This window comes from Emydura macquarii, unplaced genomic scaffold, assembly GCF_026122565.2.
Source record: "Emydura macquarii macquarii isolate MOO-44397 ecotype Brisbane River unplaced genomic scaffold, CSIRO-AGI_Emac_v2 contig_374, whole genome shotgun sequence".
Lineage (NCBI taxonomy): Eukaryota > Metazoa > Chordata > Testudines > Chelidae > Emydura > Emydura macquarii.
In genome coordinates this window covers 8,380,132-8,393,732 of record NW_027130511.1, presented here as the reverse complement: position 1 = coordinate 8,393,732, position 13,601 = coordinate 8,380,132, and the positions used below count along the sequence as shown (strand labels likewise).

The 13,601-nt window shown below is 48.0% G+C and overlaps 1 protein-coding gene across 2 annotated transcripts; it reads right to left on the bottom strand.

Moving 5' to 3' along the window:
- Positions 1-22: 22 nt before the first annotated feature.
- On the bottom strand, positions 23-13,561 carry ALDH6A1 (aldehyde dehydrogenase 6 family member A1). Of its 2 annotated transcripts, none has more exons than XM_067533520.1 (12): positions 13,379-13,554; positions 12,363-12,419; positions 11,776-11,850; positions 10,059-10,220; positions 9,361-9,439; positions 8,483-8,785; positions 7,505-7,626; positions 7,055-7,244; positions 3,978-4,159; positions 2,442-2,621; positions 2,082-2,180; positions 23-1,766 (listed from the first exon to the last, which is right to left on the bottom strand). In XM_067533520.1, the coding sequence occupies exons 1-12, from the start codon at positions 13,430-13,432 to the stop codon at positions 1,662-1,664; spliced, it is 1,608 nt and encodes a 535-aa protein (XP_067389621.1). In that variant the 5' UTR covers positions 13,433-13,554; the 3' UTR covers positions 23-1,661. The 2 variants fall into 2 exon arrangements, 1 of the variants encoding a protein (XP_067389621.1); XR_010917222.1 differs by having other exon boundaries at positions 1,733-1,766; positions 2,446-2,621; positions 13,379-13,561.
- Positions 13,562-13,601: the final 40 nt, after the last annotated feature.

The following is a 13,601-nucleotide window of genomic DNA, read 5'->3' as shown; positions in this document are numbered from 1 at the left end:
GTACAGTGATATGTACATGGAACTAGCAACAGGTCTTTCTGGCTCACTGCTGCCAAGAAGATGGTGACTTGGATCCAAGCAGGTTTAGTAATAGGATCACAGCTTACCCCAAGAGGCAAAACACTTATGTCCAGACAAGATTTAAAAAAAAAACCAAAAAACCTAAAACTCAGGGTCATTAATTGAATAAATGCATTAGCAATTTTTATTCATAATCAAATTGCAGAACTGAGAGAATTTCCCTCTAGGATATAACAGAACCTGAGAGAAAATAATACAAATATTTGTGGCTCCACAGCAGTTGTATTAGTCAGGCAGCTGTCAGTTACAAAAGGCATCTTTACCAGAAGGCAGGATACAAAGTGTTCACATTCAGTTTGTTCAGTTAGACCAATAATGATTAAAATCAGTTTAATAGCATGATTTTTCTCAGAGGCAAGAATCAATTTTCTGCAAGTACCTGCCCCTTATAGCAGGGTCCAAGTGAAGCCAAGATATTACCCTTAATCTTACCCCATCCAAAGATCTTTCCTTAATTACTCCATAGCTGCATCATGAATCACCAGCTCAAACCCAATCCTCCCCACCCTCCCAGGAGATAGAACCCGACCTCCAGCTCTAAAGAAACATAACTTTATCTCATAGGCTAACAGAACCTCCTGACCTGTCACTAACATCAGGGCCTTCAGTCACTAAAGGATACACATGCCTACTTAAGCAGGTGTGATAGTGAATCAATCAAATAGCGGGCAGTAGTAACAGAGATAAGAAATTGGAAAAGAAACCAAGATAATGGGAATGGTTGCCTTTGGTGGAAGGAAATGTTGTCTTCCTTCCATTTCCACCCTGTCTCACAGGGCTTGACCACCACCAGGCAGGAGTGGACATGCACAAGGTTGGGTTTCTGCTTCCACGGGCACAGGGCATGTAGATACACTGCTGCTATCATAAGCATCTCTCTGCAAATGGTTTCAGATAAGTCAGTTGAAAACCAACAGGAGTTGGCAGGATATATACATGATGGGGAGTAAAGAGTTCAAAGCAGAGGGAGATAGAGCGGGACTCTACCTCCTAGAAACCTCCCTGATCCTCAGTCAAACACTTCAGTAGACCTCCGTGTAAAACTTTTAAAGTAGCTAGTTCCTAAATATTAGGCCCTTTGAAACTGTTCAGTGGCTATGGGGTTAAACACTTCAGACACACTTCCAAACTTGCAACCTGCCTGTAATAGAAAAGCCACTTCGCTGAAACAGTGACTTCCTCAGAGAATCAATCTTGCACCAGAGAGGGAAGTGGAGAGAGCTGCAGCACCATGTCAGTGGGACTAAAGACAGATAAAGTGGAAAATGGAGCCTGTGCAAGTTCAGTTTAGGGTTTGGGGGGGAAGAGAACTGAAGACCAGCCTTGCCATCTGACCTCTCCCTAAAAGAAAGTGTTTTCTCTGGGGAAAAACTGAGCTCAATTAACTGAAAATTGCTGAGAAAACCTAGATTATGAGTTACATGATGAGCCTCCATGATTTGTTTGGAAATAGAAGTCTTGAGGAGAATGGGACTTTCTATTCCCAGGGGAACGGAACAGAAGCAGTCAGGACACAGCTGGAAGAAGTCTGCAGCACAGAAGGTGAAGGCCATCATGGACAGTACCCCTATACAAACTGGTTAGTTTCCCATGGTTGGCATAACTACAGCGGGCTTGGTAACTGTGGCATCTTCCTCTTTCCACTGAGAGATGATGGTCTTCAGCTGTGTATAGAACTGCACCCCCTGAAGGAAATGACAGAAACAAAGGTTGGACATTTGACCCTAGGACTCCCGCAAACCTGTGCTACTGGAGCTTCCCACTACACCCTCAGGGTACAGAGATCACTATCACAGGAGCTGCCAGTAGCTTCTGTGCCCTCTCCGCCACCTTGAGGTCTTTGCCCCAGCAACAGAGCATGTTGCTCAATTCTCCCTCCATTCACAAGTCTCCACCTTGTTAATGCAACCTGGTGGTCTCTTCCCTGACTCCCACAAGGCTTCCTGCACCAGGTTCATAAAGCAGCAGAACACAGTATGTTTTCTCATGTGATGAGTTACCTGTTTGCCATAGAAATTGGTGTCTCCTCTGAAAGAAGCACGAGAGCCAGTGAAGGAGAACATGGGCAGAGGCACTGGAATTGGAACATTTACCCCCACCTAAATCAGAGCATAGCCATCACATTAATAGAAGAAACAAGTACCAGACTGTAGCAACAACAGAATAGCCTCACATTCCTCCTCCCCTGAAAGATGAGGTCCAGTTTCCTTAAATATGAGACTGTAGCATGTTACCTAATCGAACATTATGACACCTTAAGACAAAATTAGAACCCAGGGCTAGATGGCTGTCCCATGGATATGGCAAGAACTGATGAGGATAATTGTGCTCTGTACGTTACCCTATGCATGCATACATACTTGCCCTGCGTCCACCAAGTGGGAGTATTTCCGAGCAGTGGCTCCATTGGTGGTGAAGATTGCAGTTCCATTTCCATAGGGATTCCTGTTCACTATCTCAATTGCTTCATCAAGAGTATCTGCTTCCAAAACCAGTAGCACTGGCCCAAAGATTTCCTCCTTGTAGCAGGTCATGCTTGGCTGCCAAAGCAGAAACAGAACTCATGTCAGGGAAATGACAGACACATCCAAAGTAAAGACCACACCCCACACAAATCAAACCCTCACAGTATTCCCATAATCACCCACCATCTTCCACTTCCTTGGACAACATCCTGCATGCTCCTCTGTCCCTCATATCCTGGTAACCACCAATCCTCATGCTATGCCCAGCCATCTGTCTTGCCCAACTACCATGTCCACCCCACCAAACGTTAAACCCTGTTGTTCTAGCTCTTGACCCCCAGCCTGCTGTAATCCCTGCCTGCTTGCTCTCACCAAATGAGCAATCTACTTTTTGGTTTGAGGGCTGATCAAGGACCCAGACTGAGTCAGGATTAGGGATGTAAAAATTAGTTTAATCAAAAATCCATTTAAATGTTCTAAAAATAGAATGTTTAAATGCTGGGGTGGGTAGCCGTAGCTGGACAGGTCCTGCTGGTGGAGAAGCACAGAGCCCAGTGCGGAGGATAGTCGCAGCTGGGCTCATCCCCCCCACACTCTGGGCTCCATGCCTCCCGCCAAGCCCAGCTGTGGCTATCCCCAGTGCTGGGCTCTGCACCTCTTCCCCCATCCCACTCGCAGGGAGATAGCCCAGATGCGGCTACCCCGGCGCCAGGCTCCACGCTTCCCTGCCAGCAAAAGCTGCCCAGCTGCTCTTGCTGGCAGGGAGCCAGCCCAGCTGCCACTCCCCTCTGCCCCATTTAAATGGGTAATCAGCTGTTTAAAATGTTTAAACAGCTAATTACCGTTTAAATGTTTAAACAGTTAACCTTTTACATCCCTAGTCAGGATTGGTTTGCTTCCGTTTCCATAACTCCTGGCTTTCCATCCTCCCAGCCTGTTTGCCAGATAACTACAACTTGGCACAGATCTTGTCTGCCAGTCACCCCCATTGCATCCTACCCAACATCCATCTCCCTTGCATTCTCACATTGCCTACAACTTTCCCAGTGTCATTCCAAACAACCAATGTCTTATACGGGGGCTGCAGGTTTGGCAATTAATTGCCTGCATCACCCCAGCCACACTCTTCTACCTTCATAACTCCCTATTTCCCAGCTTCAACTGCATTCATTTCTCAATCCATTCACAGCCCACTTCACTTCTTTCTCTCCAATCCAGGTTTCAGGATATTCCCAGGTGGAACCTTAACCATCCTGCCCTGCCCAATTAACATGTCCGACAATCCTAGGTGCTCAAATGCATATGTTGAAGCACCAGTTTGCCATCAAGGCTGACAGCTGTGTTGGGCAGAACACAAATGCTACCCTTTCACTGAACCTATGATTTACTTCATTCCTTTGCATCTAGTGACTAGCCCCTTGGCTAGTTCACCTGGACTTTAGCAAGAATAGTCGGTCCAACGAAGTTGCCTCTCTCATAGCCCTTCACTTTGATGTCCCGTCCATCCAAGAGGAGGGTAGCTCCTTCCTTCACTCCACTCTCAATCAGGTGGCAGACCCGCTCCTTAGCCTGGGAGCTGATCAAGGGCCCCAGATCTGCACCTGGTTGGTCCCCTGTAGAGTACAGAAGCAAGTGAAGGTTTGAATTGTGATGGTTTAATCTCTAAAGAAAATAAGTAACAACTACATTCCCAGCAAAGATACAATAATCCTAAAATTAAGTAGAAAAGGAACACAAAGTTCAAACACACAGAACCAAGAGGACCTGAACTCCAGATGGTGTTTGTGTGATAATTTAATGTTGAAAAAAATAAATCTTTAATGCACATATGCTCTACCTGGCTGCTCAAATGGAGCATTTGTGTATGCTGGAGGTCCTCAAACATATTTAAAGAGAATTAGAATGGAGAAGATGCAAAATGATTAAGTCTTTGTTTTCATTAAGCTAGTTCTAAATAGCAAGAGACTCGTTTCAAAATAACTGTAATGCTTCTGTTAATGATATCTCATTAATAGGATGGGCCTCTCAAAAGTATCTCCTCAAAAATGAGAAATAGGGTGGAGGGAAGGCATCTATGCTGGTGTGAAAGAGGAGGAGTACTTATGTTAAAGTTCTTCTACAGACATATAACGTAAGTACTCAATGGAGAACTCTGTAGTGTGATAAAGTTAAAATATTATGGAAAAACCTAAATTTTCACATATTTAGAAATATATTGTACAAGGCCTATAAAAATGGAGTTGGAAAATGAACATCCAAGAGCAAAGCATTCTCTCTATCAACTTTTTCAATTTTTTTTCAATAAAGATGTGAATGGCAGAGATCTTTACTTCAACTACCTCAGAGCTTTCTGCATGTCAGTGCAGTAAAATTATATTTATAAACCTGAAATATGTTTTTTAAAATAATAAATTCAGTCAAAGTATTTTGAAAATAATTTAAAATCATTCTTCTTTGTATAATTAATAGCTACATAAATACTTTATCTAATAAATACAATAATGTATTTATTTTAAATCTCATATTTAATTCTCCAAATAACTAAAAATAATCCATTTTTATTTTAATTATTCTTCCCTCCTGAAGCCGCTGGAGCTTCTTCCGTTCCCTGAATCCTAAAACAGTCCTAAATCCCCACCATCAGTTCAGCTCCCTTGAGTTCAGCCCCGCCTCAGTTCCGACCATCAGGACAGGCTAAGGCAGCATAAGCAATCTTGCCCTATCATGCAGGAGGAGCTGTGGTGAGAAGATATCAGAGTATGTCAGCCAGACATCACAGACAAGCGAAGTGAGCCAGAATTCACTGGTGAAATGCATCAGCTAGTGATTAACCTTTGTGTCCCATATTTTCCCTGCAGCACATGAATGAAGGAAGCAACAGTAAGAAAAGTTTTCCTTTCTTTTCTATCTTCCTTTTTTCTTGCCCAGTGTATGTTTGTGAAAAGAGCAGGGATAATCTTAGATAACAATTGAGACAAAATCCAACAGCGGATTGACTTATCCCCCCCGAAAGAGACGTTTCCCTCTGAAAGGCTTTACTGAATGCTAATGAAGAAAGGGGAACTTTCCTAGAATAAAAGTCTGTTAATGTTATAAAGGAGGGTTGTTACGTTAAAGGCAGGGCTGAATCCTTTTACACAAAATCCCAAATTCTGTTATAAACTGCTTGATGTTGTGAAAGTAAAACTCTGGTTCTAGTAACACAGTCAAGCCCTCCTTCATAACAGATCCCCCCTGAACTCTAACCATGTGTGTGTGTGAGACAAGGGGCTGAATCCAGAGCCCCTTGGCACACACCCAAAGAACCAAGAGCCTCACAGCAGTCTTCCAACCCACACCCCCATTACTCCTAGGGGAATTCTGCACCGCTGCACAAACGCAGAATTCATGTCCTCTGCAGATTTCTTTGCTTCCCCACAGAAAAATGGCTGTCTGATGGGGAACCTGTAACAACAATCATGCACCCCTCCCCAGCAATGTGGGTGTGTAGTTTCAGATGCCTGGAGAAGCCTGCAGAGAGCTAAATTGCTCTGTGTGTGTGTGTGTGTGTGTGTATCTGCTAGTCCTGGCTGGGTTAGAGTGGGGGGGATGGGACTTCCTCTTCCCTGCATAGAGCAGACCCACCCCCTAGAAGTCTTCCCTGATTGCAGAAAGCTCTGTAGCCCTTCCCCCACTTCCTGCCCCCATCACTTCTCAACTACAGGGGGATGGGTTACTGTATGGGGTGCTGCTCACCCATCTGCCCAACCCCCATGCATCCAGAGCCTCTCTGCACCAGACCCCTGCTAAGTCCCTCCCATAAAGCCCCACCATCCTGCATCTGGACTCCCAATGAGCTCCTCCCCCTTGCACCCAGATCACCCTCGCTAAGTCCCCCCCAGTCAAACCACCACCCCAACAAGCTCCATCCTCCTGCACCTAGACCACCCTGATGAGCCCTAAACACCTTCACCTGGACCCCCCTGCAGAGTCCCATTGCCCTTTCACCTGTAACCCCCCAACAAGCCTCTGTGCATCCAGTTCCCCCTCACTGAGCCACACACACCTAGAATGCCCCATACAGAACCCTTTTACCCCACTTCTGCATCCCCCTACACTAAGCCTCTCCACATGTGGCTCCTGCGGGGCTGAGCCTGCATGCCCGCACCTGGCACAGAAGGGCAGGGCCTCAGGGTGTTTTGGGGGCAGGTCTGGCTGCAACAGGGACGGTGCACCCTCACTGCCGAGTCTGTGTCCTGTGGGGGGGAGGGGGCAATTAGGAGGGGTTGCAGGGTGATCTCCCATCTCCGTGCAGCCAGTGGCCTCTGCTCCCCACTGCCATGCTGGAGCCCCCACATTTATTTATTGACATAAAATTTGCAGAATTTTAGCTTTTTTGGTGCAGAATTCCCTCTGAAGCATCCCATGCACCAAACCCTGGAACCTCACAGTCACACACTGCAATGTGCCAGATACACAGATGCACACAAGCCAGGTGCCTAACCTGAAGCTACCAAACAGATCTGTACCTGCGTTAACTCGCAGGTTCTTGGCTCTCTCCACCAGCTCTGGCAGCCATTTCTTTGCCTCTCCCACTAATACGGCTGTAGACAGGGCCATGCAGCGTTGGCCAGCTGCTCCAAAAGCAGCTCCAACCAGCTGGTTCAAGGTGTTCTCCTTATTAGCATCGGGCATCACCACACCATGGTTCTTAGCTCCCTAAAATACAAGACACATACAATCTCAAACTGCTAAATACACCTGGCTCACCTTCCTTCTAGCTCTGCAGTGACAGCTTCCCGCTGTAGCTGTTCCTGAGCTGCCACATCCTGGTAGAAAGGGAAGCTAAATCTCTCTTCATACATCCAACTGCAGAAATTCAATTCAGTCCCTGATGCTGAATGGAAAAGTTCTTAGGTATGTATACAAGGGAGTAGCAGCCTGTAGGCTGAAACCTCTGCTACACTGAGGGGCATTACCATGTTGGACTGGACTCTCTTGCCATTCCGGGATCCTCTTTCGTAGATGTACTCTCCAGCCTGATTGGACCCCACGAAGCTGATTGCCTTGATATCCGGATGGTCACAGATAAAATTCACAGCTTCAAAGAGGAAATAGCTCATTATATGCGGATACTTTAACATTCCTCTCCATGGAGTCCAAGGCCAGAAGGGACTATTTTGATCAAATGGTCCCTTCCAGCCTTCCACCTCCATCTCCACATTTCCCACTTCTCTAATATCCGCCACCCAAGCACCCAGATTCCTGCCCCTCTCTATACCACCATTACAGGGATCCAGATTCCACTGCAGCCCATCCCGTCCCCCCACTCTCTCTCCAGCACTTAAACTGCTGCCCCTCTGTTCGCCTGCCTGGCTCCCCAGTCCTCATAGCACCCAAATCCCAGCTCCTCTGTGCACCCAGGCCTCTGCCCTTCTGGCATCTGAATCCCAGCCACCCTCTCCTGCTCCACTCCCTCCCACACACTGGAGTTCAAGATATAACAGATAAGGAGTTCTGTGATGTTCTCCCAGCTCCAGAATTACAAGAACCCTTATTTCTTACCAGTCAAAATCTGTCAGACTGGGTGCTTAAAGTTAGGTGCCTAAATACATATTTAGTCTTTAAGGGTGGTATTTTCAGATGTGCTTAAGTGACTTAGGAGTACAAGTACCCAAAGTCAATAGTAGTGGTCCTAAGTCACTTTGAAAAGACCATTCTAGGAACCTAAATGTAGGCATCCAGGTTTAAAATGTTGTCCACCCTCTCTCCTTAAAGGTTTCTCTATACCCCTGCATCAGCTTTGCACTTACCTGGATTCCTCATCGCACGTTCCCCAAGCACCTTCCTAGTCCATAACAGTGGAAACCCCAACACCTCTGTCTCCTCTCAAAGCATACAGCCCCAACACCCCCCTCACACTCTGTAGCCAACTCATCAGACTAGCCTGAGTTTACCTTCATGTTGCCCATGGATGATGTTCAGAGTCCCATCTGGGGCACCAGCGTCCTGTAACAGCTTAGCAAGAAACATGAGTGCTCCTGGCACACGCTCCGATGGCTTCATCAAGAAAGTGTTTCCACAAACCATGGCCATGGGGAACATCCAGAGAGGAATCATGGCTGGGAAATTGAATGGTGCAATCCCTGCACACACCCCCAGAGGCAGGCGATAGGTGTAAGTGTCCATGTCCTTAGTGATGGAGGGCAGCGTCTCTCCCAGCATGAGGGATGTCACACTGCAGGCATGTTCAACCACCTCTGCAGCAGAAAGGGTGATATGCCACAGGGTGAGCTTCTATCACTCACCCCCAAATCTCCCTCCTTTCCACTGCCACAAAGCAATTCGCTTTTCCTGCCTCTTTCCCCACAACTTACAGTTCCCATGCACCATGAACACTCTGCATTGCCAAGCATTGCAGGCAGGCTGGCTAGCTCTAAATTGAGTCTTTCCTCAGTGCTTTAAATGTTCATATAGCTGGAACCCTGTGTGAAGTTAACAAACCTTTCCCAGTGCAAGAGGGATACCAATCCCAGCAGGGACTTTATCTCAGCCATTTCTGCACAGTGAAGAGACCCACAGCCCACCAAAAGCTCTTTGGAGTCAGTATAACATGCAGGGTGAGGAAGTGGGCAGCAACTTTAAAATGGTGCAAGGAAAATGGACCTTTTCCATTTGCAGTTTCTAAGATACAAACCAGGCCATTCCTCTACACTCATGTGAAGGCTCTGAAGGGGCTAATTTCTTGTGTCCTAGAGCCCCTGTTGCTCAGTGGATTGCTACCCTTCCCTTGGCTTCTGAAAGCCCCTTATAGGGGGAGGAGCCAGCAGCTTACGGAGGCCTCGGAACACGTCTCCCTCAGCATCAGCCAGGGTCTTCCCTTGCTCCAAAGTGATGATTTTGGCAACTTCTTTCTGGAAATAAAAAACAGAGTGAAAAAAAGGGCCACCCAGCATAAGTCTAGGTGGAAGCAGGACAGGCCAGCCGTTCCACTTCCACAGACAGACAAATACCACAATGAATGGGCAGGCAAAGAGGGGCTTGGAAAGGAAACACTGCCTGATTCGCTATTTCTTAGTATGCATCACTGTACATGTGAGAAGCCAATAACCTACAGGAAGGGAATATTTTAATCAGGACAACTGGAATTGTGCGGCCGGCTTGAATCCTGCAGCATCACAGCCACGCAATCTGGGGATGTGGAATGAGTTATCTGCAAGAGGAGTTTGTAGTATTTCTCACTTGAGTCTTCACTGATTCCATCAAACCTCAAGATAACTTGGCATAGGAAAAAAATGCAAACAACAATCTGCCCTATCTCCATCCCCAGGAAGCGCTACCCCCCCCCCCGATGGGCCAGGAGAGCACCACTCCATCCCTCCCATGGCATGAGGAATGCCACCCCCATTCAGCTCACGAACCCAGGCAGCACTGCCCCACCACGAGCTCAGGAAACACTACTTGAGCTTGCCCACCCTGGGGTCCTAGCACGCACTCACTGACAGCCGTTGAGGACAGCTATAGGTGTCTCACCAGGTTGTCCTTGATGAGCTGCTGGTAACGCAACAAGACTTGCTGGCGGCTCAGAACAGATATCTCCGACCAGTTCTGTAAAGCTTTTTTGCATGAAGTCACAGCTGCCTCCATCTCGCTCTGCGTGGCCTTTGGGACACGACCAACCACCTCGTTTGTGGCCTGACAGAACAACCAACTACATCAAGACTCATCCTCTTCATGCCATCTCCCTCAGCCATGCAATGCCCCTTCCACAGCCCTGATCTGAGATCCTTCTAAAATCGAACTGTACTCAGGCGATTCCCCTGATGTCAGGGAGAGACTCCTCACACACCTGGAGGGCAGAGCTTCAACTGGAGTTGAGTGCTCAGCACTTTTGAAAATCAGGCCATGGATGTCTCAAGTTGGGCACCCAGAAAACTAAGTTAGTGGCCACCTCTGAACATTTTGGTTAAAGTGATTTGCCTGACAATGACTGTAGTAGAGTCAGGGACAGATCCCATTTTTCCTGGATCCAATATCAGTAAGTGCTTTAATTATAAGATTCTTGTTGCTTCCTGTATCTCTCAGTCTCTTCACTACATGTCTGCTGTGAATATGACAGGGATCCTATGGACCCCTCTCTCCAGAGAACAGTCCTTTTCCATGCTTCATCTGCTATTTCTCTTCTGCTCTGAATGAGGCAAGGGTAAAAAAAAAAACCAGTTTGTGATTACGTAGTTAAGTACTAGATCATAATTCACATGGACAACCTTAATTCTAGCATTTCCTAACTTCTGAGAGCTTGTTTTAGCAACCTTAATGTTCTTTTAATGTAGGGTTTGTTAAATCTGTCTTTACATAGCAGAGACCACCAGTTACATCATTAAGAGAGACACCTGCAAAATAAAGGTAAGTAACCATTCAGAGCAAGGGGAGAAGAAATAAAACAAGAAAGCAAGCAGTCTTGTAAAGGGTGAATCTCCTCACTAGGAATGAGTTTAGCTGGCTGAGCCAACTTTGCTGAATGTATCTCAGTGTTCTCATCACTATCAAGAACACATAAAAATAATAAATATAAGATATCAAAATGGGGTTCCATACAGAAAAGTCAGAGAACCCCTACCCCTTCTGCAAGGGTCAGACAGGATCCTCCACCCCCCAGTCTCAATTGCATCTGCCCCCTATTGGCAGACACAGGAATGAATTTAACAGAATCCCTGTTTTGACACCATACTCATAAAGAAGTTGCATCCAACATGGTATTTGATGCCAAAATTCACTGGGAATTTCACAGCTTAAAAGTGGCATCTCTATTGAAAGAGGGGAAAAAACCTCATATTCCAGCCAGGATTCTCCTCTCCCCCTTGGGGGGAGTCCGCATCAGTCTCTGCCAGGAGTTTACCTTCAGGCTTACATCAAATCATGTATGACAGAAACCCTTCACTAGCTTGATGTGCTAGTCACAGAGCCCCTCCCCTGTGCAAAGAGTGGGAAAAGGGGCCTATGTCTCCCCTCACAGATCTGCCATATAAGGGAGAGAAGGGAGTTGTCATTTCCACTGGGTCTGGCATTTACATTGAGAGGGTCGTTGACCCTTAAGAAGTAACTGTGAGGCAGTCACACTCCCGCTCTGAAACTCTAGATCTCCCTCAAGAGACACACTCTCTGCATTTCCCTACGTGGCTCCAACAAGGTGCAAATGCTTCCTGACCACAGCAAGGGCACATATAGCAGCAGAGGCCATTTCACTTACTGGGTTGTGGATATCGATCCATTCAGTAGTTTTAGATTCAACAAACTTCCCATCAATGAACAGTTTGGTTGCTGGCTATAGAAAACAAAGCACAGGTCAGTGGGTGTTGTTTCTGCCTCCCCTTTGTGCCTAGATATCTTAAAGAAGGTGCTGGGTAGCACCACCTATTTTTAATGTTGCCTGACACTTCCCATTTCAAAGACCCTGTTTTCAGTTACTTATAACTTTGGCAAGACTTCAATTGTTCTATACTGGGTATCTTCTATCCTGGACATCTATCTCAAGGGTGAATTTCTGGGGGGAAATTTCAGCCAGAATGGTTTTGTCATTTCCGAGAGCGAGGCGAAGAGAAAATTTATTGTTTTGCACGTTCACAAATTCTGGCAACTTTTTCTTTGAAAAGCTCTAGCATCCCCAAAGCTTTGGAGCAGAGAGCTGAAATTTGGCAGGGAGATGGCCTTTGTTTTAGGGATGTGCATTTTGCAATCATCATGCAAATCCACCCAAATCTGGCCAAAGTCTAAGCGTTGCGCACCCAATTCCTTCCTGTTGGTAAAGCCTGTCATCAGGAAGAAGAATGAACTCACCACTGAGGAAGAGGAGAAAGATGAAGAATACCAGGTGGGATTCACTTTTGCTGGGATCTACAGGAGAGAAAGGCAGAGACATAGAGATCATTCAACTAACTTATCCCTATGCTGTTAAACACACAGGAGGCAAATCCTGAGGTCTCTGCAGCAGTTATACCCTCCAGTCCCCAGCTGGCTTGTGGCTGTGTAGGGAGCCTGGGATTTCATCCCCAAAGTGCATTAGTCAACTGTATCCTGATGGAACAATGCAGGAGACACCCACCCACCCCAATGGTTGTAAACGGTCATGGGAGGGATCTCCATCATATCCCACATCTAGGCTAGAGAACTGAACCAGTGCTAATGGAATCAATGGCAAGGAACCTGATGAAGCATGAACTGTTCCGTGATTCAAGTTAGCCCTGCTAGCACGGATTCGGAAGTGCTGTAGAAAAGCGCTCATTCGCCATTTAAACTGCCCAGCTTTCTAGGTGCACACTGCTCCTTGGAAGGGGCGGCAGCAGGGTGTGGCCAATCAGAACCTGTCTACACTGGTACTGAAGCGGTGAGGCCGGCCCGATGCAGAGCCCCGTTCTCACACACCAGCCATGCCCAGCAACCGCTCTGCCCTGAGCCCGGGAGCTGCCCCGCTGTCACCTCCCGCGAAGACCTGTACCAGGCACCACGGCTCTAGGGCCCACCGCAGGGCGAGTCAAGGTTTGCTCGTCCTTCAGCAGGAGCGGTGACCCGGGCTCTCTCGCTCAGCCGGGGCGGGGCCAAGCCGCGCTGGCAACCCCCTTGACCTCCGGGGGGCCGTCGTCGGGACGACTCGTGCGGCGGCCACACGGCCCCTAGCCCGGAGGACCGTCTGTCCGGCACATACGAGGTCTGAGCGACCAGCCCCGAGACCCACCAGCCGCGGCAGCGCAGCCCCCGGGCCCACCCGGTCGGAGCCATGGCGGGGCTCCCCCACCGAGCCACGGGGAGAGGGCTGCTCGGGGCCCTCCTACGCTGAGGGCGAGCGGCCACCTCACCCTGCCCAGGAGCCGCTGCCCACTCCGGGCCCCGCGAGTTGCCAGCGCCGCCATCCCGACGAGTGCCTGGTGGTGAGGGTCCCGGAGTGACTGACAGCCCCCTGCGGGGTCGGGGGGAGTTGCCGACAGCCCACCGCCGCACTGCCATTGGCCGCTCGGACAACGCCCTCGCCTCTGCCCTGCCCCATTGGGGCGGGGCCGCTCGTCCCGGCCAATGGGGCTC